General features: G+C 41.8%; 1 protein-coding gene across 5 annotated transcripts in view; it reads left to right on the top strand.

Annotated features, from left to right (window-relative positions):
• mgat5 (alpha-1,6-mannosylglycoprotein 6-beta-N-acetylglucosaminyltransferase) overlaps positions 1-23,016 on the top strand; it is a 108,782-nt gene that overhangs the window by 1,875 nt on the left and 83,891 nt on the right. Inside the window, exons 1-3 of one of the 5 annotated variants that reach the window (XM_078403432.1) lie at positions 11,642-11,891; positions 19,615-19,776; positions 21,067-21,450. In XM_078403432.1, the coding sequence (XP_078259558.1) occupies positions 21,210-21,450 (241 nt within the window). In that variant the 5' untranslated portion in view covers positions 11,642-11,891; positions 19,615-19,776; positions 21,067-21,209. Of the gene's footprint in view, positions 1-11,006; positions 11,051-11,363; positions 11,542-11,641; positions 11,892-19,614; positions 19,777-21,066; positions 21,451-23,016 lie in introns of those variants that run through there. The other 4 variants (XM_078403434.1, XM_078403433.1, XM_078403431.1 and 1 more) reach the window with 4 other exon arrangements.

The raw sequence follows: 23,016 nt of genomic DNA, 5'->3' as shown, positions 1-23,016 counted from the left end.
ATCTAGAGTGAAAAATCTGACTCACCCACGTTTTACGCAGTCTATTATGATCTTCCAATCTTAAGTGAGTTTCTTGTAGAAGTAATATATCTGTTTTTAATTGCTTTAAATGAGAAAAAAACTTTAGCTCTTTTAACAGGACCATTAAGCCCTTTACATTCCAGGATCCACTTCTAAAATTAATGTAAGTGGTTCTGAATTTTAGAACTCATCCCACAATGAGGAGATGCTAATACATAATACATTTAGAGCTACTGATGAGTGATGAATTTCTAGGTCAAACCAGATTATCCTGTAACAATTAGATTCTCATGAGTAAAGATGATGCTTTCAAAAGTATATCCGGGAAAGAAGGAAACCATTGGAGAATACCATTAACATTAATGAAAATAAAATGAGGGCTATACTTTGAGGAGGCTTTGTTCATGGAAATATTGCAGGATTGATAGAGTTAAAGTGGAGGAAGAAATATTTAAAGTTATTGTATATTCTAAAGCCTAGGACAATTAAGAATGAGCCTGGGAATTTCTATTAGCTTTGAATGGTATAAAGTAATTGCCTCGTTGATGGTGATAATAGCAAAAGATTTCACCGAAGAGCTGCTCAATATATGGACTAGTGAACTTAAAACTGTTAGGATGGATATGGCAGGTATAATTAAGGGCATCGAACTTGAGGGCTGAGGAAAATAAGTATTAAAGAGGCTACATATGAAATGGATATAATTTAGTTATTGTCAAAACCTCACGTTAAAAAAGAAAATGCAGAAATATAATCAGATTTAGAAATAAATAAGATTGGGAAAAGTATCAAATTAGAATTAAAGAACTAACTCAGAAAATTAGCTTGAGAACCAAGAATACAATGATTCAACACCTGCAAGGTATGAATATCATATTTTATATCCAGATTCATTAAATTAAATTCTTAAACTGTACTGATGTATGTACTTCCTGTTATTAGTCTGACTTCTCCATTGCTGGACTGGTGTCAAAGCTGTTGCACAAATTTTTAAAAGACACTTGGACAAATATATGGATAGGAAGAGTTTAGAGACTAATGGGCCAAATACAGACAAATAGAACTTGATCGGCATGGAAAGGTTTTAAATTTAATCCTTAGCTTGGCACGGATCATACAGTAATTAATTATTAGGTTGTGTAGAATCCAATAATGCCGTTGAAACAAAAAATTCAAAAACTTCTGTAATGGATACTTCAATAAGTTCGAGGTCACCTCTGTTCGGTTGGTCTTTTAAGTCACCTATTACTCGCTGATTATTTTCTAAATTTGATTTCAAATTTCATTTAAATGTGTATTTCAATCCCTTTTGGCAAAATAACCTAACATAAATTGTAGGTCTTAACTATATTGTTTATATTTAATTCTGAATGGTACATTTTTCTTTTATAAGTTCACAATGACAGGCATTCATGGTAAAACCATTCAAGAATCTACCCTCTCAAGTTTTTATTCCAAATGAGCTGGTGATATCAGTGAAAACTCTATAAAGAATTTCTTTAAAGACATACCTTTAAATTCAGCTTTGCTTGCTAGAGTTGAGGATTGTTTTTATTCATGTTTCCAGTACATCCTTTAATATTTCTATACTTAGACAACTACCTAATTTCCTTTCATAGGAATTTATGGAATCTACTTCAGCAAAGATTTTTGGCAGAAAACATCCTCTTCTGATTGTTCTGTAACATCTGTTTCCTTGCATCCCACCTTACTTTTTTTTTTGTGATCTTAAATTTTAAACCTCTGTTTATCACTTGGTGTCACTGGGATGAAAGCTGACAATTTTCATGTTTTGTTCAAACTCTCATTTGTGGACATCCTTGCTATTGAGGCAGTGCAGCATAGGTTCATGGGGTTAATCCCTGGGATGGAAGGACTGTCATGTGAGGAAAGATTGGAAAGACTAGGCTTGTATTCACTGGAGTTTAGAAGGATGAGAGAAGATCTTATAGAAACATATAAAATTATAAAAGGACTAGACAAGCTAGATGCAGGAAAAATGTTCCCAATGCTGGGGGAGTCCAGAACCAGGGGACACAGTCTAAGAATAAAGGGGAGGCCATTTAAAACTGAGGTGAGAAGTAACTTTTTCACCCAGAGAGTTGTGAATTTGTGGAATTCTCTGCCACAGAAGGCAGTGGAGGCCAATTCATTGGATGAATTTAAAAGAGAGTTAGATAGAGCTCTAGGTGCTAGTGGAATTAAGGGATATGGGGAGAAGGCAACCACAGGTTACTGATTGTAGATGATCAGCCATGATCACAATGAATGGCGGTGCTGGCTCGAAGGGCCAAATGGCCTCCTCCTGCACCTATTTTCTATGTTTCTTTTTAAGAGGCCTTTCCCGAATGAATTTGGTCTGCACCAATTCTGATGTATCATGGTTCACTTCCCATTCATACTCGGTTCTAACAGGGAATTCCTGTCCCTTCATCATCACCAGAACAAAATTTCAGAACTCCCTACCTGTGGAAGCACCTTCACTGGAAGAACTGTGCAATTCAAGAAGATGGCTTGCCAACAACATTCTTGAAGATCTGTTTGAACTACAGCTTTATAGGAAGCATCTGAGCAATACTGCCCGAACTCTAGACTAATTAAATCACTCAGCAACATAAATATGTTGCTTTTCCAATTACAGCCATAATTAATGCCAGGTGTTAGCTGTTTTCAATAGCAATAAACATGCATGTTTATGCTAATTAATTCATCTTTTAAATATAAAGTATGCAAATAAGGACTTCCCAGTGCCAGCAACATATAAAATAATTAAACTTCATTACAATGAGTATTTTAATACCAATAATTAGTCTATCTGGTAACAAAAGCTGACAATTCCATCAAAAGCTACTCAACAATTATCCAGTGAAAATTAGTATGAAGAAAGAAGAGTGGCTTAATATTAATTATTTTAGCTGTGTGAGTCACACAATTTTTTTGAGCCATAAAAATACACTTTGTGTGTATTATTAAACTTACTAAATAAGTTATGGTGGTTATGTTAATAATTGCTCAAAATTACAATAAAAATCAAAGAAATGATAAATTTCCAAAATAATATTATCAATGCACCAGCTGCTATGTTAATTGTAAAGTAAATTACGAATTGAAATTAGGTTAACTAAAAATAGATTTCAACTGAAACACATCATTGTAAAACATGCAAAACACCATGATGTTCCCAGGATTTTCTAGCTACAATGACTAATTTCTTGGCACATTAATTTATTATATTTGCAGAATGTAGCCCTAAACGTAGCAAGTAAATAAATAATCTTACATCTTTGGCTATATCAACTCGACAATGTATTATTTTCCCAGCATATAAATTATGCAACATTTGCTCTCCATTAGGGTCTCAACCCGAAACGTCACCCATTCCTTCTCTCCAGAGATGCTGCCTGTCCCGCTGAGTTACTCCAGCTTTTTGTGTCTATCTTCGGTTTAAACCAGCATCTGCAGTTCCTTCCTACACAGCTCTCCATTAAAATTCAGTGTATCATCTCCTTTTAAGATCTGCTTGCAACTCTCCTTAAATTGAATTCAAAGTCTTGGAAGAACCCTCTTAAGGTGGCATGAAGCAGAGTTCATGATTCCATTGCTAAAAGGGTGGACACAAAATGCTGGAGTAACTCAGCAGGTCAGGCAGCATCTCTGGAGAGAAGGAATGGGTGACGTTTTGGGTCGAGATCCATCTTCAGACAGATGTCTGGGGAGGGGGCGGGACAAAAATAGAATGTAGTCGGAGACAGAAAGCCTAGTGGGAGAACTGAGAAGGGGGAGGAGATAGAGGGAAAGCAAGGACTATCTGAAGTTAGAGAAGTCAATGTTCATATCGCTGGGGTGTAAACTACCCAAGCGAAAAATGAGGTGGTATTCCTCCAATTTGCGCTGGGCCTCACTCTTAAAATTGAGGAGGCCCAGGACAGAAAGGTCAGATTGGGAATAATCATCTACCCAACCTTGCTAATAGGGTAGGTACATGAGAGGCTACAAGTGGTTGAATAACCAAATAGAGATTCTGTGGTTTTATGAAGGGCGGCACGGTAGCGCAGCGGTAGAGTTGCTGCTTTACAGCGAATGCAGCGCCGGAGACTCAGGTTCGATCCTGACTACGGGTGCTGCACTGTAAGGAGTTTGTACGTTCTCCCCGTGACCTGCGTGGGTTTTCTCCGAGATCTTCGGTTTCCTCCCACACTCCAAAGACGTACAGGTATGTAGGTTAATTGGCTGGGTAAATGTAAAAAAAATTGTCCCTAGTGGGTGTAGGATAGTGTTAATGTACGGGGATCACTGGGCGGCACGGACTTGGAGGGCCGAAAAGGCCTGTTTCCGGCTGTATATATATGATATGATATGATATGAATTGATTCCAAGTACTCACTATCATATAGCTGACAACAGCCAAAATTCCTCTTTTAGCTAACAGTTAAGAGAGAAAACAAAAAGGCGACCAGTTTAGGGATCCTTGGAATTCGACACCAGCAACTGGAAGAGAAGATACTTGAGCATGGTGAGGAAAACCTGGAGTACCACTGAGAGTAAAGATTGGTCATTGCAGGGAGAGCCAGGATAAAGATAGAGAATTTTGTTGGGGAAATATCACATACTGTTTGTGCATGGAAGTGACTGACATTGGATTGGTGAAGGGGATGAAGTTCATATCTAATCATGAGGGCGAGAGAAGCCTAGTTATTGCAGTGCTGCTAGTGAGTAAAGATTGTGACAGATACTGTGTTAGTGTCCAGAGTAGGTAGATCAGATACTTTGGTATTGTTGGTAGAATAGATTGGATGCTGAATAACATTGAAGATATGATGGTGCATACTGATTTTGTAGTTAGTAGGAAAACCAGTTCCACAGTTCACAACAATATATCCCTCTTTGTATCTAACCATCTCTAGCCAACGATCAGCCTATTAGGGAACCTCCTTGCCTGAAGTAATCTGATGCCGGCCCCAATTTGACTTGGTTTCTATGATCACTTTCAGTCCCCCCCCCCCCCCCCCCCCCACCCCCACCCCAACTACAATCAGTCTGAAGAAGGGTCATTACCCGAAATATCAACTCTCCATTTCCACCAGAAATGTTGCCTGACCTGTCACATCAGCATTTTGTATCTATCTTTGGTATAAACCAGCATCTGCAGTTCATTTTTATTACTGCATTATGTGTTGATTTTCTCAAGAAGGCCTTTTGATTTTCCATACTACATAATCAAGATAGCAACAACTATTTAGTTTGACAAGTTACTGACCAGCATAGCGAAAAACAAAAAAGGTTAACAACTACTCAATTTCTGGGAATAAAATTACAATGGTGTCAGTGGAATATTATCCAAGGCTGTTCTGTTCCACACAAACCAATTGTGTTACATTCTGTTCTGTCATTTTGGCTCCATTTTATTATTTTCAAAGTCCTTTTAACTATATTGTAAGTTATTACTTCACTAAGTTATTACTTTATTTAGTAACAGCTTGTGTTTTCCACTTTAAGTATTATATTTTTAGGCAAATGTAAACCATTGTTACAGAACATTGACATCCAAAAATCAGTCAAATCATCCTACAGTAATCACAGAGTAAATGCACACCAAGACAGGCAGAATTTATAGTGTTCAAGCAGCAGTTTTGAGTGATACTGATACATTGATGATTCAGAATCTTCTTGCTTGCCACAGGAACCACGGCAAAATTGAAAATTTTCAAGTGCCAAATAGGAATTGAAAGTGCAGTGCACATAGGTAAACGCAGCCACCTAGATAAAGTAACAGAAGGGTATTGCATTATGAACTATAATTTAACTAGCATTCTTATGGCTTTCGTTTTTTTTTAAATTTCCACATATTCAGTAGAATCTTGATAAATGCGAGGTGTTTAATCGACATAAATGTATGCATTTTGCAAGTACTAATGAAGCTAGGACATACAGCATCTGTGGAGCAAGATTAGCAAGTTTGTCGATGACTCTGAGAATGGTGGAGTTATTGAAAGATTGCCTAAAGCAACAGAATGATATTAATTTGTTGAAATGGGATAAGAAATGGCAGATAAAAGTGATATGTTGCATTTTAGGAGAACTAATTAAGTGAGGACATTCACTCAGATTGGTCCATCCAGAGGCACAGATGGGTTCATGGGGAGCAAGGGCAATGATTCTTAAGGGTGACATAGGCAGATAATGTGATTATGAAGACAAATGGAATACTGGCCTTCACTAGTCAAGGCACGGAATACAATAGCCAGGAATTTATGCACCAACTTTATAAACACTAGACAAAGTGGACCCGTTGGGCCCAAACCTCTCCTGCATTGGTGCAGCACCCTCTCCTCCCCTCCCTCCCTCCCCCCCACTCTTCCCCCTCAACTCCCCCTTAACCTCCCTCCCTCCACCCCCCTCCTTCCCTCTCTCCTCCCTCCCTAGGAGATGGATTTAAACTTTAAAATGTGAATAACTTAAAAAATATAACACCGATTTCAATGAAACTTCTTCCATTAGCACCAAATGAACGACAGTAAGGTGGGCCTAAAATTGTTGCACTATTGTGTACCATTTCGGCTGTAGTTCAGGAACAGACAAACAAACAAACAAACAAGAGTTTTAGCATAGAGATTCATCAAATCTCAGCTGTGTGCTGCATGCAGCTCTAGTCACATTGGGTGGCGCCAGCAATGGCTGCCTTGCCAACAGTCTGTCTGTCCTTTTCTTCTTTATGTTTAAATAGTAGGTTAAATGTATGTTTTTAGTGTTCTTTAGCTTGTTTTATGTGGGGGGTGGGGGCGGGGAGTTGGGGAAACTTTTTCTAATCTCTTACCTCGACGGAGATGCGCTTTTTTTCCGTATCGTATCTCCACCCGCACTGCGGCCTAACATCGAGGAGTTGGCGGCCTTTGCTGAAGACCGGCTTTTGAGAGCTCTGCCGCGGATGCCTACGGGCCTTTAACATCGCGGAGCCCGCGATCTCTTTGCTAGGGATCGATCTCGGAGCTCCAACGTGGGTGCTTGCAGACTTATCACGGAGCCCGCGGTCTCTGTTCAGACACCGATATCGGGAACTCCAAGCCACGGGAGTTTCAACCGCCCCAACGCGGGAGTTTCGATCACCCCGACACGGGAGTTTTGACTACTTGCTGCGGGAACTTTGATCGCCCCGACAGATGATTCGACTGCCCCAACCGCGGGAGAATAAAGAGGAAGAAAATTTGACTTTTTTGCCTTCCATCACCGTGAGGAATCCGCTGTGGTGGATGTTTATGTTAACTTTTATGTATTTGTGTGTCTTGTTGCTTTTTTTTCATGTAACTGTATGGTAATTTGCATATCACTGTACCTTAATTGGTACATGTGACAATAAAAGACCTTTGAAACCTTGGAAACACTGTAGGAAAGGGGAGGATATCGGGAAGATTCACCAGGATGGATTCACAAGAGGCGATGCTATGCCTGCCATGGGGCATTGTAATTATGAGGACAGATTGGAGAGATTATGTCTGATTTGGTATTCCAAACATATAACTATCAGTAATGCTATTATATTTGCTGATATATGAGTACCAGTAATTCTATTTAACTGTGACCCTGCTTGGTGATTCTCTGGTAGAGTTAGTCAGGTTTTTTAGATGACATAGCAATCAATTTTAATCTATTTATTTGCTGTAAGCAATGACAGAGACTGTTTTTTTTCTATTTAATCCATCATAACATCATGGAGTTCAAATTTGTTGCTGTGAAAACAACCAGTTGCCTCTTTAATCCTGAATAAGCATGATGAAATGCTATGTAAATGCCAAAAACACATTGAAAAATTGAAGAGAGTAATTTATGATTGCATTGGTAACATGTGTGAATCTGTTTACTCCAAATTTGTTTAACTTGAATGCAATGAATGGCTGCAGGTAGGATTTAATTCCAAAATAAAACCAACAGTGACAAGTTAGGATTCTGGTGTTTGATAATTACCATTAATCATCTTTCAGCAAATGTCTTTAGATATTAATAACTATTAATCTAGCTACTAATTTTGAAAATAATTTTATCTGAAAGAAATATAAATCTGTTACTTTACCAAAAGCACTCAAGAATTCTGCACATTAATGATTTTTTTTATCCATGTCATATTTTATCCTCATCACCAGGGTTTCTTAAAAAAGGCTAAAAGTCCAGATGCTGGAAATCATTTTTATTTTTTTTAAACATTGGAAATACTCAGTTGGTCATACAGCATCTGTGGAAAGAGAAACCGGTGAACATTTAGGTTGTTGTCCTAGTTGTAGTAAGATAAGTTGGAAATTAAACAATTTGAACTGCAAAGAGATAATGGCGAAGCAAGCTCGTCTGTCTGGAGGAGTCACAAATAGAAGGAGATAAATGTGAATGAGGCCAGGAAACTAGAGAACTATAAAAATACAATGCAGAAAATACCCAGCATGTTACAACTGGCCATTTTTGAAGTAAACTGGAAATGGGGGTTATTATTTTTTTTTTAATTAATGCTTTGTCTTAAGGACTCCAACGGGCCATTTCAGAAGACGAAATACTGTTTCTCTTGCTAACAATGGGCGTGATTGATCCACTGTGATCGATCAAGAACAAAGATATTTGAGTGAAAGTGGGAAGGAGAATTAAAGTAACGAGTATCTGGAAGTTCAAGATCATCTTTGAGGACTGAATGGAAATGCTTTCCATAGTACCCGCAGTCTACACTTGGATTCTCTCATTTAAAGGAAACAAAAGGTGCCATGATACAGGACTGAATGTTGGTGGATACAGATGAGTGAAGTAGGAATTGTCTGGGGAAATATCCCCTCAGAATCCTAACAGGTGAGTGAAGGTGGTGGCATCACATTAAAGATGGTGGAAGACAAGGGGAATGATTCAATAAGTGTGGTGTTTGGTAAGGTGGAAAGAAAAGATATGGGCATGAAAAAACACAATGACAACAGAAGTGCAAGAAATTATAGAGCTTATCAACTTTAATTGAGGAAAAACATAATTTTAAAAAATACATAAGTGTGGCGGCTCCCAAGGGTCGGGCCATACCACTACCGACCCCTCGGCACGGGAATGGACTGGTCCAGGGGGGCAGCCCTTTGCTACGGTTATAAAGGACGAGGTTTTGGGCGCGACTTCACTCTGGCAGACTTGACCGGTCTAGCAAACGTATTAAAATCAAACCTCCCGAAATACCCGGCTCCTCGCCTTTATTTCGGGCTTTTTTCGACGCGCCACAATAGCATTAAAGTGGTAATCGAGAAGAGATAAAGCTGAAATGGAGAAACTAGGGGAATGTAAGCAAGATGGGAGGAGATGCCATCAAAATAACTGTAGGAATCCATGAGCTTGCAATGGACATTGGTCAATCACCTATTCCGAGAGGTGGAGAAAGAGAAGGGAGAAAAGTTAAAATGAGAGCAGGACGGAAATTGGCAGCACAGGTGATTAACCTTTTGAAATCTGCAGGAAATATTCTGAAGCAAATTAATTTCAAACTTTCTTTACAATTATCACATCTTAGAATAATTTTATATTTTCTTTTTCCACGTTTTCCATTGTTCCTGAAAGTGGCATCACAAGTAGACAGGATGGTTAAGAAAGCTTTCGGCACATTGGCCTTCATCAGTCAAGAGTATTGAATATAGTTGTGAGGTCATGTTGCAGTTATACAGGACACTGGCGAGACCACATTTAGTGTATTGTTCAGTTTTGGTCATCCTTTTATACAAAGATGGTGTGAAGCTGGAAAGGGTGCAGAAAAGATTTACGAGGATGTTGCCAGGACTCGAGGGCCTGGGCCACCAGGGGAAATTGAGCAGGCTAGGACTTTATTCCTTGAAGCACAGGAGGATGAGGGATGATCTTATAGAAGTGCACAATAGGGTCAATTCACAGTCTTTTACCCGGAGTTGGGTAATTGAGAACCAGAGGACATAGGTTTACAGTGAGAGGGGGAAAAGATATAATAGGAACCAGAGGGGGAACTTTTTTTTACAAAGAGCAGTAGGTGTATGGAACGAGCTGCCAAAGGAGGAAGTTGAGGCAGGTACTATCACATTTAAGAAACATTTAGACAAGTACATGGATAGGATAGATTGAGAGGAATATGGGCCAAACGCAAGTACGAGTAACTAGTGTAGGTAGGACATTTTGGTTGACATGGGAGTTGAGCTGAAGGGACAGGTGTCAAGGATTATGGGGAGAAAGCATGAAAATAGGATTAGGAGGCAGAGATCAGCCATGATTGAATGGCAGAGTGAACTCGATGGGCCGAATGGCCTAATTCTACTCCTATAACTTGGGACTGTTTCCACACTGTATGACTCTATCAAAGGTATTACTACTATTCTGTCACTCACCACTGGTAGAGAGAAAAAGATTTAACATTTATAACTTTAATTTATAAATATAAATTAAGCCTACAACATTGAACAGTAAAGGCCAATTGCACCAGTGTCTGTTCAAACATCCAGCAAGATCATGGACGATCTTTTACATCAGCATCGCATATCCCTTGATTCTCTTAATACCTGTACATTTTTCAGTCTCTGACATATGATGGAAGGATCAACAGCAGACTTTCTGAAGACATTATCATGATGGTTAAAGGCCAGAGATATTTTTAATGATATGCCTCAGAATTTGACTCATTTGGTTTTCCAAATTCTTTGTTACCGTGTAGATAATAAATCCTAAGCAGTCAAAATGCATTTATTGGAAAAAAAAGTAGTTGTATAAACAAAGATTTTTTATCATTTTAGTTCAAAGTGTAGATGAACTGCAAAGCAAATCATTTTTATAACGGGCCGTTTTTAGCTTATTGGACTACAAGAGACGCTTCTGTTGGAAACGTTAAATCCATACAGGAACAGAACGGGCTGGATAAAGATTTACCAGAAGGAAGGCCTCTTGGAAACCGGCTCCGTGGGTTGACTGACGTTTTTGTTCTGTTTTTTACCGATGAGTCATACAGGCGACTGAGCAAACAGTTCCGTACTTCTTTAAAGAGGAACGATTTTGCAACTTTTCCGGGACGGTAAGGGCAAAACATTTATTTATGCCAACAAAAACACATTGTTAGAACGCAAATAGATATATGTGATGATCACGTTAAGCGTGAAAGTCAGATTGAACAACGCCTAAATGGGTGTTCTCGCCGCCTTCGTTTTGGCTGTAAACCTCAGATAGTTATCACCTTCCCCTTTTGCACAAACATTATCTGCATTGTGTTTAGCAACGGTGGCGCTCATTGCATTCGTGCGGCTGATCAATGAAGGGACTCAGCTGACCGGCGAGCGGCAGTGTTTCGCCCGGCAGCGCATGACTGCCTGCGCGCTATTAATATCGTCGTCGTCGTTGTTGAGCCGCAATTGATGCAGGCAGAGAGAAATAGAGTGAGCTAAAGTTAAAGGAACCAGGGCGGCGAGGAACCCGTGCAGGCGTGCGATCGCTCCTGTTGCACAAGATCTCGCCTCGCCCTTCTGGAACCTTCCACGTGGTTTGATGGCGGGGGACGAAAAAGGAAAGGTTAGTTGATGAGAGGTAGCGACGCCATCTCGCGAGGGGAGCCCGAGCCCCGCCCCGCCGCGCCGGTCCGGGGGCGCGTGCGCACTGCGCCCGCTGGCGTTGCTCGGCAGCTTGCGCTCGAGCGATTTAAAACGGAGACTGGAGGAAAGAGGGAGGTGGTTGGGACTGCGCTGAATGTGTGTGTGAGAAATAAATTAAATCCTCACATCCGCGTTCAGGGCAAGAGGAAGGGTAAGGCATGCAGGGGTAAAAAAAAAAATACACGCGTTTAACTTCAATTAGCTGTAGTTAACAGTCTATTGGAGAATAAAAACTACAGTGTTTTTGTTTGGCATGAGATCGCCAGCCAGGTGAGGATGAAAATTGCGCTGAGCCCTTGCTGTGTGTGTTGGTTTTTTTTCTGCAGTTTGTCTTCCAAGGGTGGATCATTATGATATCTTTGCGTCGTCTTTTGTTGCCAATCGTGTAATCTCGATTTAACAACATGGGGGCTTGTAGTTTTATTGTGATTTGAGAACTGGTGGATTTATCTCAAGGTTTGTTAATCACCGAGCTGGCAGCCTTTATTTATTTATCCTTTGTTAAAGGCAACAAAGAGAGACCCTGCCTGTCCAAGCCAAGCGTTGAAATAACGTGAGCGCTGGTACTTAGTCTGTAGCCAGATCGCGAGGAAAGAGCTCTCCAAGGTTACTCAATACAAGCAATTTATATTTTTACACTGAGCGGACCCGAAGTGCAGATTCCTATATGGTGCTGGTAGTGGCAAGGTTGTTGTTGGGCTCATAGGTGTAAGAAGAGCCAATTCGATGGACGTGATTTTTGTTTTGAAAGCTCAAAATCGGATTGTAGTGTTTATCGGAATCTCATGATGGGATTTGCGTTCGTGTGAGAGAGCAAAAGAGGCAAAAGTATTAAGGGATCGAAAAATATCAAAAATACAGTTCAAGTTGAAGAGAAAATGTCTTCTGCCAGTTACATGTTCCTAGTGCTTGTCTCATCCTTGTTAACAACGAGAATACATCCACAGGACAAGCCTGGTACTTGGTTGGTAGTCTTGCTCAGCTGATGTGGAATATAGAAGTAGCAGCATTAATTGTGACAGGTTCTTGGAAGTACAGTTTAATCCATTACCATCTTTCCCAAAACTCCATTGTTTGTCTGACATTCAGCGACACAAATGGAAGTTTCCTCCAATTAGATTCTAACCTCGCTCCCTGATATAACTCCACTTGCCCCTCTTGCATCAATGTCCTGGAAGCCATCATTTCCATCTTTCCTCCCGGTCTACTGTTTTATGTGGTATAGGACAGTTCATAACTTAAATCCTCTGAGACTATGAAACGAGGTTCTGATCTGTGTCTTGTACTCATTTATACCATCTATGTCCACCTCTGTAATTTAATTAGTGTCTACCCGACACAATAGATTCAGTGAGGAATCCCTCCACTTTTTCCATCTTTTGTTTGCTTTGTAATTTTCTTTGGTCTTATCAATGATGGCTTTATCTGTCGATGCCTGCATCTGAAAGGGTAGAGTTCCCACCCTTTTCCATGTTGAGAGTAATGTGGTCAACCTTTTGATTTGCCTTTTGTGGTGCCCCTTTTAACATCAAATTTTGCCTCCTGATACTTCTGTGTGGGAAGTTGAGAAGCATTATAATGTTAAATATGCTTTATAAATGCAAGATGTAATGCAATTTGGATACCTGCACGTTGTTAAATAGTTCTCACGTATTTAACCTGTTTGGGAAATAAGTAGTGATTTGATCATGATGAATTTACTGAAACAATACCTATAAGGAAATGTGAACCTATGATTATAACTTGCGGCCTTCATTATTCTGTGGTGTTTTCCTAAGCCACTGCTATCATAATAGTCTTCTTACAAGAGTCTTATTCCACTTTTAAACATGTAAATCCCTTCCTGTGTAGGAAGGAATTGCAGATGCTGGTTTACACGAACGATAGACATGGGATGCTGGAGTAACTCAGCGGGGTAGGCAACATCTCTGGAGGGAAGGAATGGGTGTTGTTTGGGTTGAAACACTTCAAACTCCGTCTGAAGAAGGGCGTTGACCTGGAACGTCACCCATTCCTCCTCTGCAGAGATTACGCCTATCCTGCTGAGTTAATCTGGCATTTTGTGTCTAAAAAGCGTACTTATTCCGTATCTACTTCTTTAGCCACTCCATTGGTATAACTCTTCCATACCTAATTCCTTTCTGCTTAAAATAAATGCCTCATAATCCACCTGTTGTCTACTCGCACCACTGAAATTTAATCCTCTTTCAGTTGCTTTTTGTCTTTCTCAAGTTCCAGTGGGATTTGCTTCCATTATTCTTTCAGGTAGTGCATTCAGATTGTGGGAGGGGTTTGTTTCCCCCACTTCCCAATTATTTGTAACCATCTAACCTTATCAAAGTTCCTGCAGTTTTGGTGTCTTTTCCATTATTGTTTATAGGAGAAAAAACGCTAGTTTCTCTAATTTCTACAGTTATTTAAAGTCACAATTAACAACTATACTTGAACCCCACATTTCTTGTAAAGTTTATATACAAAAATTGTACACAGTGCTTAATGTAAGACATAACCAGCAATTTTATGAAGGGTTTGTACTCGCTTGCTTCTATTATCTAACAAACTAGCACAAGTCATAGAGTGGCACAGTGTAGAAACAGGACCTTTGCCCCAACATGTCCCAGCTACACTAATCCCTCCAAACCGGTTCTATCCATGTACTTGTCTTAACTGTTTCTTTGACGTTGGGATAGTCCCAGCCTCAACGACCTCCTCTGGCAGCTTGTTCCATACACCCACCACCTTTTGTGTGTAAAAGTTTCCTCTCAGATTCTAATTAAATCGTTTCCCCTTCACCTTGAACCTATGTCCTCTGGTGATCGATTCCCCTACTCTGGGCAAGAGATTCTGTGCATCTACCCGATCTATTCCTCTCATGATTTTATACACCTCAATAAGATCATCCCTCATCCTCCTGTGCTCCAAGGAACAGTGACCCAGCCTACTCATCCTCGCCCTATAGCTAGTCCTGCCAGCATCCTTGTAAATCTTCTCTGATCCCTTTCAAGCTTGACAATATCTTTCCTATAACATGGTGCCCAAAACTAAACACAAAACTCTAAATGCTGTCTCACCAACCTCTTATACAACTGCAACATGACCTCCCAAATATGTGATGAACTGGGCTGAGTTCACCATTCTCTGCAGGTTTAGACGGAGACCAGAGGAGTTGCTATGCCAGGCTGCGATGCATCCCATCAGAATATTATCGATAGCAGATCTGTAGGTGTTTGAGAGAATCCTCTTTATTAAAAAATCTTCATCATTGAACTGGAGAGTGAAGACTTTTAGCTACAGAAAAATGTTTCTGTGGGTTAATCATGGAAGTGTTACGGCAAGGGAAGTAATTGAACTGTGAATATGTTCAACCCCTTTTGGCTGTCTCTCCAATTCACTTGTTTTGACTACCTTTTACAATATACATAATTTGCATTTCTATGCATTTAATATCAAAAATGTCCATAATAAATCAATTAATCCATAATTCAGATCATGGCTTGACACATGGCCCTTCCCAGAGAGTTACTGCAGTGTCACCATAAGCAGACAGATATAATTCCAGTCTGATAAACGGATGATGGGCAGGTGAATGGTCTGCCAATAAAGGTGATGAACCAAAGACAGAAACATAGAAAAATAGGTGCAGGCGTAGGCCATTCAGCCCCCCGAGCCAGCACCACCACTCAACATGATCATGGCTGATCATCCAAAATCAGTACCCTGTTCCTGCCCGATCCCCGCATGCCTTGATTCCTCTAGCCCCAAGAGCCAAATCCAACTCTCTTGAAAACATCCAGTGAATTGGCCTCCACTGCCCTCCGTAGCAGAGAATTCCACAGACTTGCAACTCTAGGTGAAGACATTTCTCCCCCATCTCAGTCCCAAATGTATCTCGTATAACTTCCCTTCTGATTCCTATGATGCCTTTCTGTCCTGATGTTACTTGATTCTGGTCTTCCGCAATTGCCTTGCCATTTTCATATTTATAAATATATCCCTCTGTTCATCTCCCACCCCCCAAAAAAAATCATTGTATTACACTGCATTTCCGCATCATTTCAAAATCTGCATTAAAATATCTCACTAGTCATATCTCCCTCAAGTCTGCTTCTATCCTGCTTACCTTTTACTTGGTGGATACATTTTTTAAAATCTGCAAACTAAAGGTGGCAGAGCGGCACTGCTGGTAGAGCTGTTGCTTCATGGAGCCAGAGACCTGGGCTCAATCCTGATCTCGGGTGCTATCTGTAGAATTTGCACATTCTCCCTGTGACTGCGTGGGTTTGCTGCGGATGCTCTAGTTTCCTCCTGCATGCCAAAAACCATGTGGATTTGTAGGTTAATTGACTGGTGTAAATTGCCCCTAATATGTAGGGAATGGATACGAAAGTGGGATAGCGTAGAACTGGTGTGAACAGGTGATCAATGGATGGTGTGGATTCGGCCCACCGATTCCACAATGTTCATTGATCACCTGTTCACACTAGTTCTATGTTATCCATGCTGTATCTTAAAACTAAAATGTTCTGTTTTGTTCCCAATATCCAAAACTAGATCAAGAAAAGATGAGAGTTTTAGTAACATAGTTTGAGAGACCCAAAGCCTCTCCTGTATTGATGTAGCACCCTCAACCCCCCCACTCTATCTCCCCCCACTGATCCACTCCATCCCCGACCCCCACTTGCCCCTCCCCACGCACCTCTGCTACCCCCACTCCTCCCAGCCCTGCCTCCACCCCCATTTCCCCCTCGCCCCCACCTCCCTCCCCCCACCCCCACTCTTCTCTCCTCCCCGCCCCCACTCTTCTCTCCTCCCCGCCCCCACTCTTCTCTCCTCCCCGCCCCCACTCTTCTCTCCTCCCCGCCCCCACTCTTCTCTCCTCCCCGCCCCCACTCTTCTCTCCTCCCCGCCCCCACTCTTCTCTCCTCCCCGCCCCCACTCTTCTCTCCTCCCCGCCCCCACTCTTCTCTCCTCCCCGCCCCCACTCTTCTCTCCTCCCCGCCCCCACTCTTCTCTCCTCCCCGCCCCCACTCTTCTCTCCTCCCCGCCCCCACTCTTCTCTCCTCCCCGCCCCCACTCTTCTCTCCTCCCCGCCCCCACTCTTCTCTCCTCCCCGCCCCCACTCTTCTCTCCTCCCCGCCCCCACTCTTCTCTCCTCCCCGCCCCCACTCTTCTCTCCTCCCCGCCCCCACTCTTCTCTCCTCCCCGCCCCCACTCTTCTCTCCTCCCCGCCCCCACTCTTCTCTCCTCCCCGCCCCCACTCTTCTCTCCTCCCCGCCCCCACTCTTCTCTCCTCCCCGCCCCCACTCTTCTCTCCTCCCCGCCCCCACTCTTCTCTCCTCCCCGCCCCCACTCTTCTCTCCTCCCCGCCCCCACTCTTCTCTCCTCCCCGCCCCCAATCTTCTCTCCTCCCCGCCCCCACTCTTCTCTCCTCCCCGCCCCCACTCTTCTCTCCTCCCCGCCCCACTCTTCTCTCCTCCCCGCCCCCACTCTTCTCTCCTCCCCGCCCCCACTCTTCTCTCCTCCCCGCCCCCACTCTTCTCTCCTCCCCGCCCCCACTCTTCTCTCCTCCCCGCCCCCACTCTTCTCTCCTCCCCGCCCCCACTCTTCTCTCCTCCCCGCCCCCACTCTTCTCTCCTCCCCGCCCCCACTCTTCTCTCCTCCCCGCCCCCACTCTTCTCTCCTCCCCGCCCCCACTCTTCTCTCCTCTCCCTCACCCCCACTCTCTCCTCTCTCTCCCCCCCACTCTCTCCTCCCCAACCCCCCTTTCCCCTGCCCCCACTCTCTCCTCCCCCCACTCTCCCCTCTTTCTCACCCCCATCCTCTCCATCCCCCACCCCCACTGTCCCCCTTCCCCCACACCTCCTCCCCCCACCTCCACTCTCCTCCGACCCCCTCCCACTCTCCCCCCACCCCCCACTCTCTCCACCCACCTCCCCCACTCTCTCCTTCCCCCACTCCCATTCCCCTCCTACCCCCACCTCCCCTCCACCCACTCGGCCTCCACGCCCACTCCCCTCCGTGGACCTGTTGGCGGCGAAAGCCACTTACCACTGGGTGTGCGTACAGGGTGGAGGAGGGAGCGCCGGCATGCGGCTGTGACCCGGCCGACCTGGGACTACTCGAGGCCAGCAGTGCGGCGGCAGAAGGCTTACACAAGATGGCGGGGTGTGAGGAGGAGGAGAGCGGCCACCATTTTTTCTGGAGTCGCGACGAGGTCGTCGGTGGAAGCAGCCCTCGTCGTTGGCGCCGTCGGTAGAAGCAGCCGCTGAAGGAAGAGGAGAAGAAGCTGCCCGCTGGGGCTTGTGTTGCGGTGATGGTGTGGGGCCCGTGCGGGAGTGGGGACTCGACGCTGTGGGTTGAAGGGATGGAAGGGAAGGATCAGTAGACCATCAGTCCGACCATCTCCCTCCTGCTCAGTGTCCCCCAGGTGCGGGCGAGTGGGAAGAGGGGAGACAGGAGAGGAAGGCACTGACCCAAGGCGACCCTGCTGACGGTGGCCATCTTGTTTGGGCGAGTGAGAAGAGAATTGAAGTTCGTGCTCCATTGTGACGTCATACGCTGAGCACTTTGAAAAATTTGGTTAGAAAGGAAATTTTTTTAACTTTAAAATCTCTCTAACTTAAAAAATATAAAACCAATTTAAATAAAACTTGTTATAAACAGTCGCCAGGACAGTGGTGATTAAGGTTTTTAGATTTAGAGATACAGCCCAGAAACAGGCCCTTCGGCCCACCGGGTCCGCGCCGCCCAGCGATCCCCGCACACACTAAAACTATCCTACACCCACTAGGGACAATTTTTTACATTTGCCCAGCCAATTAACCTACATACCTGTACGTCTTTGGAGTGTGGGAGGAATCCAAAGATCTCGGAGAAAACCCACGCAGGTCACGGGGAGAACGTACAAACTCCGTACAGACGGCGCCCTTAGTCAGGATCGAACCTGTGTCTCCGGCGCTGCATTCGCTGTAAGGCAGCAACTCTACCGCTGCACAACCGTGCCGTGAATGAGGTGGTGCCTCATTCCAGGGTTGTCCTATCATGACCAACTAAATAAACTAGATCTCTAACTCAGAGTTTAAAAGACTTTAAAAGAGTTTAAAACAACTTTATTGAAACCAACAAAAAGTGAGAAGACATGACAATGTTGATGCTGAGATTTTCCATTTATGGGTAATTGTCTAATGAGTTATAACAAGATCAGGGGATATCTCATTAAAAACTGATGTCTGGGAACCTCGTGGAGGATGGCGAATCTCTGAAATTGTGTACCGTGGAAAGTTATAGATTAGCTTCATTGTTAGCGAGATTTAAAGAGGAAACACGCAGATTATTGAGGAACATGGGCACAAACCTAAGTAGAGGAGACAAGATCTGAGTCAGATCAGTCATTATTAGATCAGATATTTTCTAATGTTATGAATTGGTTATGTCCTCTTGATCCTGAGTCATGCATCAGAACAGAAAGTTGAACCCTTTCTCTACCCTGTAAAATTCCTCATGCCATTAAGTCAATTAAATTACCCATAATCTTCCAATTGTATGTAAGAAAAGTGTATTTTATCCTTCCTCATTACACCTCTGCAGCTGACTCTGGATTGTATTCCTTTCAAAGTAAATATCGTTGTTACTAATTAAGGTGTCCAGTTTTGTGTCAGTCCAAGTAAGGTCAAATCTGGACTTTGAATTGGTATGTGAAAATATCTTTTGTATTATGCATTTTTACAGTCAATAAACATTTGAGGTTTTTTTAAGTGCTTTTGCCAGATAGGCTTATGATTTTGGGTAGAACTGGAGCCAAAAGACTTTGGTCATGGACTAATGCTGAGGAGGACTGTGAAACTAATTTGACAGGAGGAAATGTACAAGGATGAAACCGGAGAAATTTGATGTGCCAAAGGCTGAGTTATGATGGAGTCAACTAAGTTCAAAGCGTAATAAAGGTCTTTACAGGCTGTGCAGTTCATTGGGTAATTAAGATTATTGTTTGCAGGCATGATTTGCTATCGGGATCGATGATATATTAGCTGGAATGGAATCATACACTTTGTTCAGGTTGAAAGGTTGGCTGATATCCATGGTACCTGGGTGATTTCAGAATAACTTTAAAGTTCTAATATCAAATCTGAACAATTTGCTATCCTCCAAAAGAAAGGCAAGTTATTGGATACTGTCTCCTCTTGTTTAGTAATATTTTTCTTTAGAATTTGAGTTAACTAATAACATGAGCTCAATGAAATGGGATTGTGGTGCTTTTTAGATTGTATAACTATATTTCCACATTATGTATTCTATATCACATGATGCAGAACACATGATTTGGAGAAATATTTCTATAATCTATAACATGACGTAGAACACCATAGAAAATTAGTGAACTTGCTCAAGGGAGCTAGAGGAAAAAATAACTTAAATTGATTGCCAAAAATCCAATTGGAGCAGTATGTTGCTTAAAATTTTGAGTGTTTAACATGCAACTGATAAAGTCCATTGAAGGATGCATTGATAAAATCCATCAAAGGATGCAAAGTGCTGGAGTAACTCAGCAGGTCAGGCAGCAAACGTGGCAAAGTGGAAATTTCCATTGAAAAATTACATTATTTTTCTGTGGGGAGAGTGAAGTTTAAATTACCCCCGGTAGTTCAAATTATTTGTTCCAGAAATTAACTAATTGGGTGCACCTTGAGGCAGTATGTTGAATAAACGATGCACATATCACCAACATGTATGGTTCAATAGAGTTAATTCTGTGGATTTAGTTGGAGATTAAAATAACTTTGACATAGTTTACATATGAAATAGAAAGTTGTATAGGCCATCAGTCCTTCCGTGGGGATAACACACCATCCCAGAAATTGATCTGTGCAGCTTTGATGCACTCCCTATATGGCAAGTAAAACCAGACTTTAACATAATTCCAGATCCAATGATAGACAATGAATTCAAAAATATTGTTTGTTTTCCTAATTGCATGCTGCACCTGCATGTCAACTTTCCATGATTCATTACAAAGTGATGTGCATGCCTCTGAACACAACCACCCTTTCAACATCTATCAACATTTTAAATTTACTTTTCTAAACTATTCTGCATTTATAATCAATTTATCATGTCTTTGCTTGTTAATTTAACCTGCCCATATCACTTTCAAGCCTTGCTGCATCTTCCTCACAGTTCATACTGCCAGCCAGTTTTGTATCATAATCTAACCTGAATATGTTACCCTTGACCACCTGATCCAAATTATGTATAAAACCTTAAAAATATATAATTTCCAGGGCGGTTTAAAAAAAGTTTTCCAATCATCTGGATTGAAATTAAATGTCACCTAATGATCATATTGACTGCATTATCTGTAATTATAACAATCCTTGTGTAATTTCTGAATGTTTGCACCTCTTAAGTTCTTGATTAATTCCTGTGTAACATTTATATTTTTCTATAGTCTTAGGACAAGAATGAACAGTACAGATGTATCACATGGAGTGCTTTACGGATGTGAACAAGTTATTGTGGGTACATAATCTGGAGGATCATGTGCTTTATTTATGAGTACTTTACCCCAGAATATCTTAACTATTGAAAACAATGGCAAACTTTCATTTGTGGAAGTTATCTTCGCAAAAACTAGGATTTTTTTTGGTGGCATTTGGATTCATATGGGGAATGATGCTTCTGCACTTTACAATCCAACAACGAACGCAACATGAAAGCAGCGCTATGCTTCGTGAACAAATCCTGGACCTTAGTAAACGATATATCAAAGCATTGGCAGAAGAAAACCAAAATGTAGCAGATGGGCCATACGTCGGCACAATGACGGCATATGGTAAGTTTATCATTAGCTTTGAAAAATTGTTCATAGTATGTGTTAAGCTATTTTCTTGTAGTATTTGGAAACTAATCTTTATTTTACTTTACGATTTCTGTTATGTAGAATAAATTGAGCTGTCATTAGCCATCATATTTAATCAATGCCATGTTCAAAAGTCATTGAAGCCACTCGTTATGTGGCTAGTGCTGCTGCACACCAAATTTAATTGAAGATAGAGTCATACAATGTGGAAAAGAGGCCTTCAGCCAACCAACATATTCCATCTACGCTAGTCCCACTTGCATGCATTTGGCTCATATCTCTCTAAACCTGTTCTATCCATGTACCTGCCTAATTGCTTCTTGAACGTTGCCATAATCCCTGTCCCAACCATCTCTTCCGGTAGCTTGTTCCATACACCCACCATCCTTTGTGTTGAAAAAGTTACCCCTCAGATTCGTATAAAATCTTCCCCCCTTCACCTTAAACCTATGCCCTCTGGTTCTCTATTTCCCCTATCCTCCTGCACTCCAGGGAATAGAGTCCCAGCCTGCTCAACCTTTCTCTATAGCTCTGCACCCTTTCCAAAGACAACAGCTTTTCTATAACATGGTGCCCAGAATTGAACACATTACACTAAATGCGCCTCACTATTGTCTTGTAGAATTGCAACATGAACTCCCAACTTCTATACTCAAAATCAAAAGATACTCAATGATCCATATGTAATTGTTTGGTATGACTGTCAACATGTTTAATTAGAACAATTAATTAGTTAATAACTATGAGAGTGTGCTTTGGCAGATAACACCATCTTTGAAATCTTGTCTTGGTGTTCACTGTATATTTGGGTGTCAACTAATTAATGTGGCTGATAGGGTTATGGAATTTCAAACATAAGTGAGTTACACAGATAACTACAATGCACCCAAAAGTTTATTTTATCGAAGATAGACACAAATGTACTGGAGTAACTCAGCGGGACAGGCAGCATCTCTGGAGAGAAGGAATGGGTGACGTTTCAAGGCGAGACGCTTCTTCAGGCCCTTCTTTGTCTGAAGAAGAGTCTCGATCCGAAAGTCACCCAGTCCTTCTCTCCAGAGATGCTGCCTGTCCTGCTGAGTTACTTCTGCATTTTGTTTAAACCAGCATCTGCAGTTCCTTCTTGCACAGTTTATCTTATTAGTCCACTTAATAAATCTGTGCCCAGAATGGCCCTGCCTATGATCAAATTTGAATATCTTCCTGCTATGGTTTTGTTTTTGTTTTTTACTTGGGTGCCTACAACATTGTGTATATATTCAGATACATGAGAAATGTTTTTTTGTCTAGCCTTGTAATTGCAATATTTTAAGCTTTTTAAATTGTATCCATGGTGGCTTCCTATAGTTTTTATTACAAGTTTGCTATCAGGGATATTTGGCAAAAGTTACGATTTCATTCATTTAGGTTTAGCATTAATATCTTGCATGTAAAGAATGTAGTCTATACCTATTTTGGCAGTGAATTGATGATTGAGGCCTCAATTGGTAAGGATGCATTTGTGAATGTTTGACAGAGTAAATTTTTTTGTTGTGTGAG

The sequence above is a fragment of the Rhinoraja longicauda genome, chromosome 8, assembly GCF_053455715.1.
Source record: "Rhinoraja longicauda isolate Sanriku21f chromosome 8, sRhiLon1.1, whole genome shotgun sequence".
In the NCBI taxonomy this organism is placed as follows: domain Eukaryota; kingdom Metazoa; phylum Chordata; class Chondrichthyes; order Rajiformes; family Arhynchobatidae; genus Rhinoraja; species Rhinoraja longicauda.
This window is presented reverse-complemented; position numbering and strand designations above follow the sequence as displayed.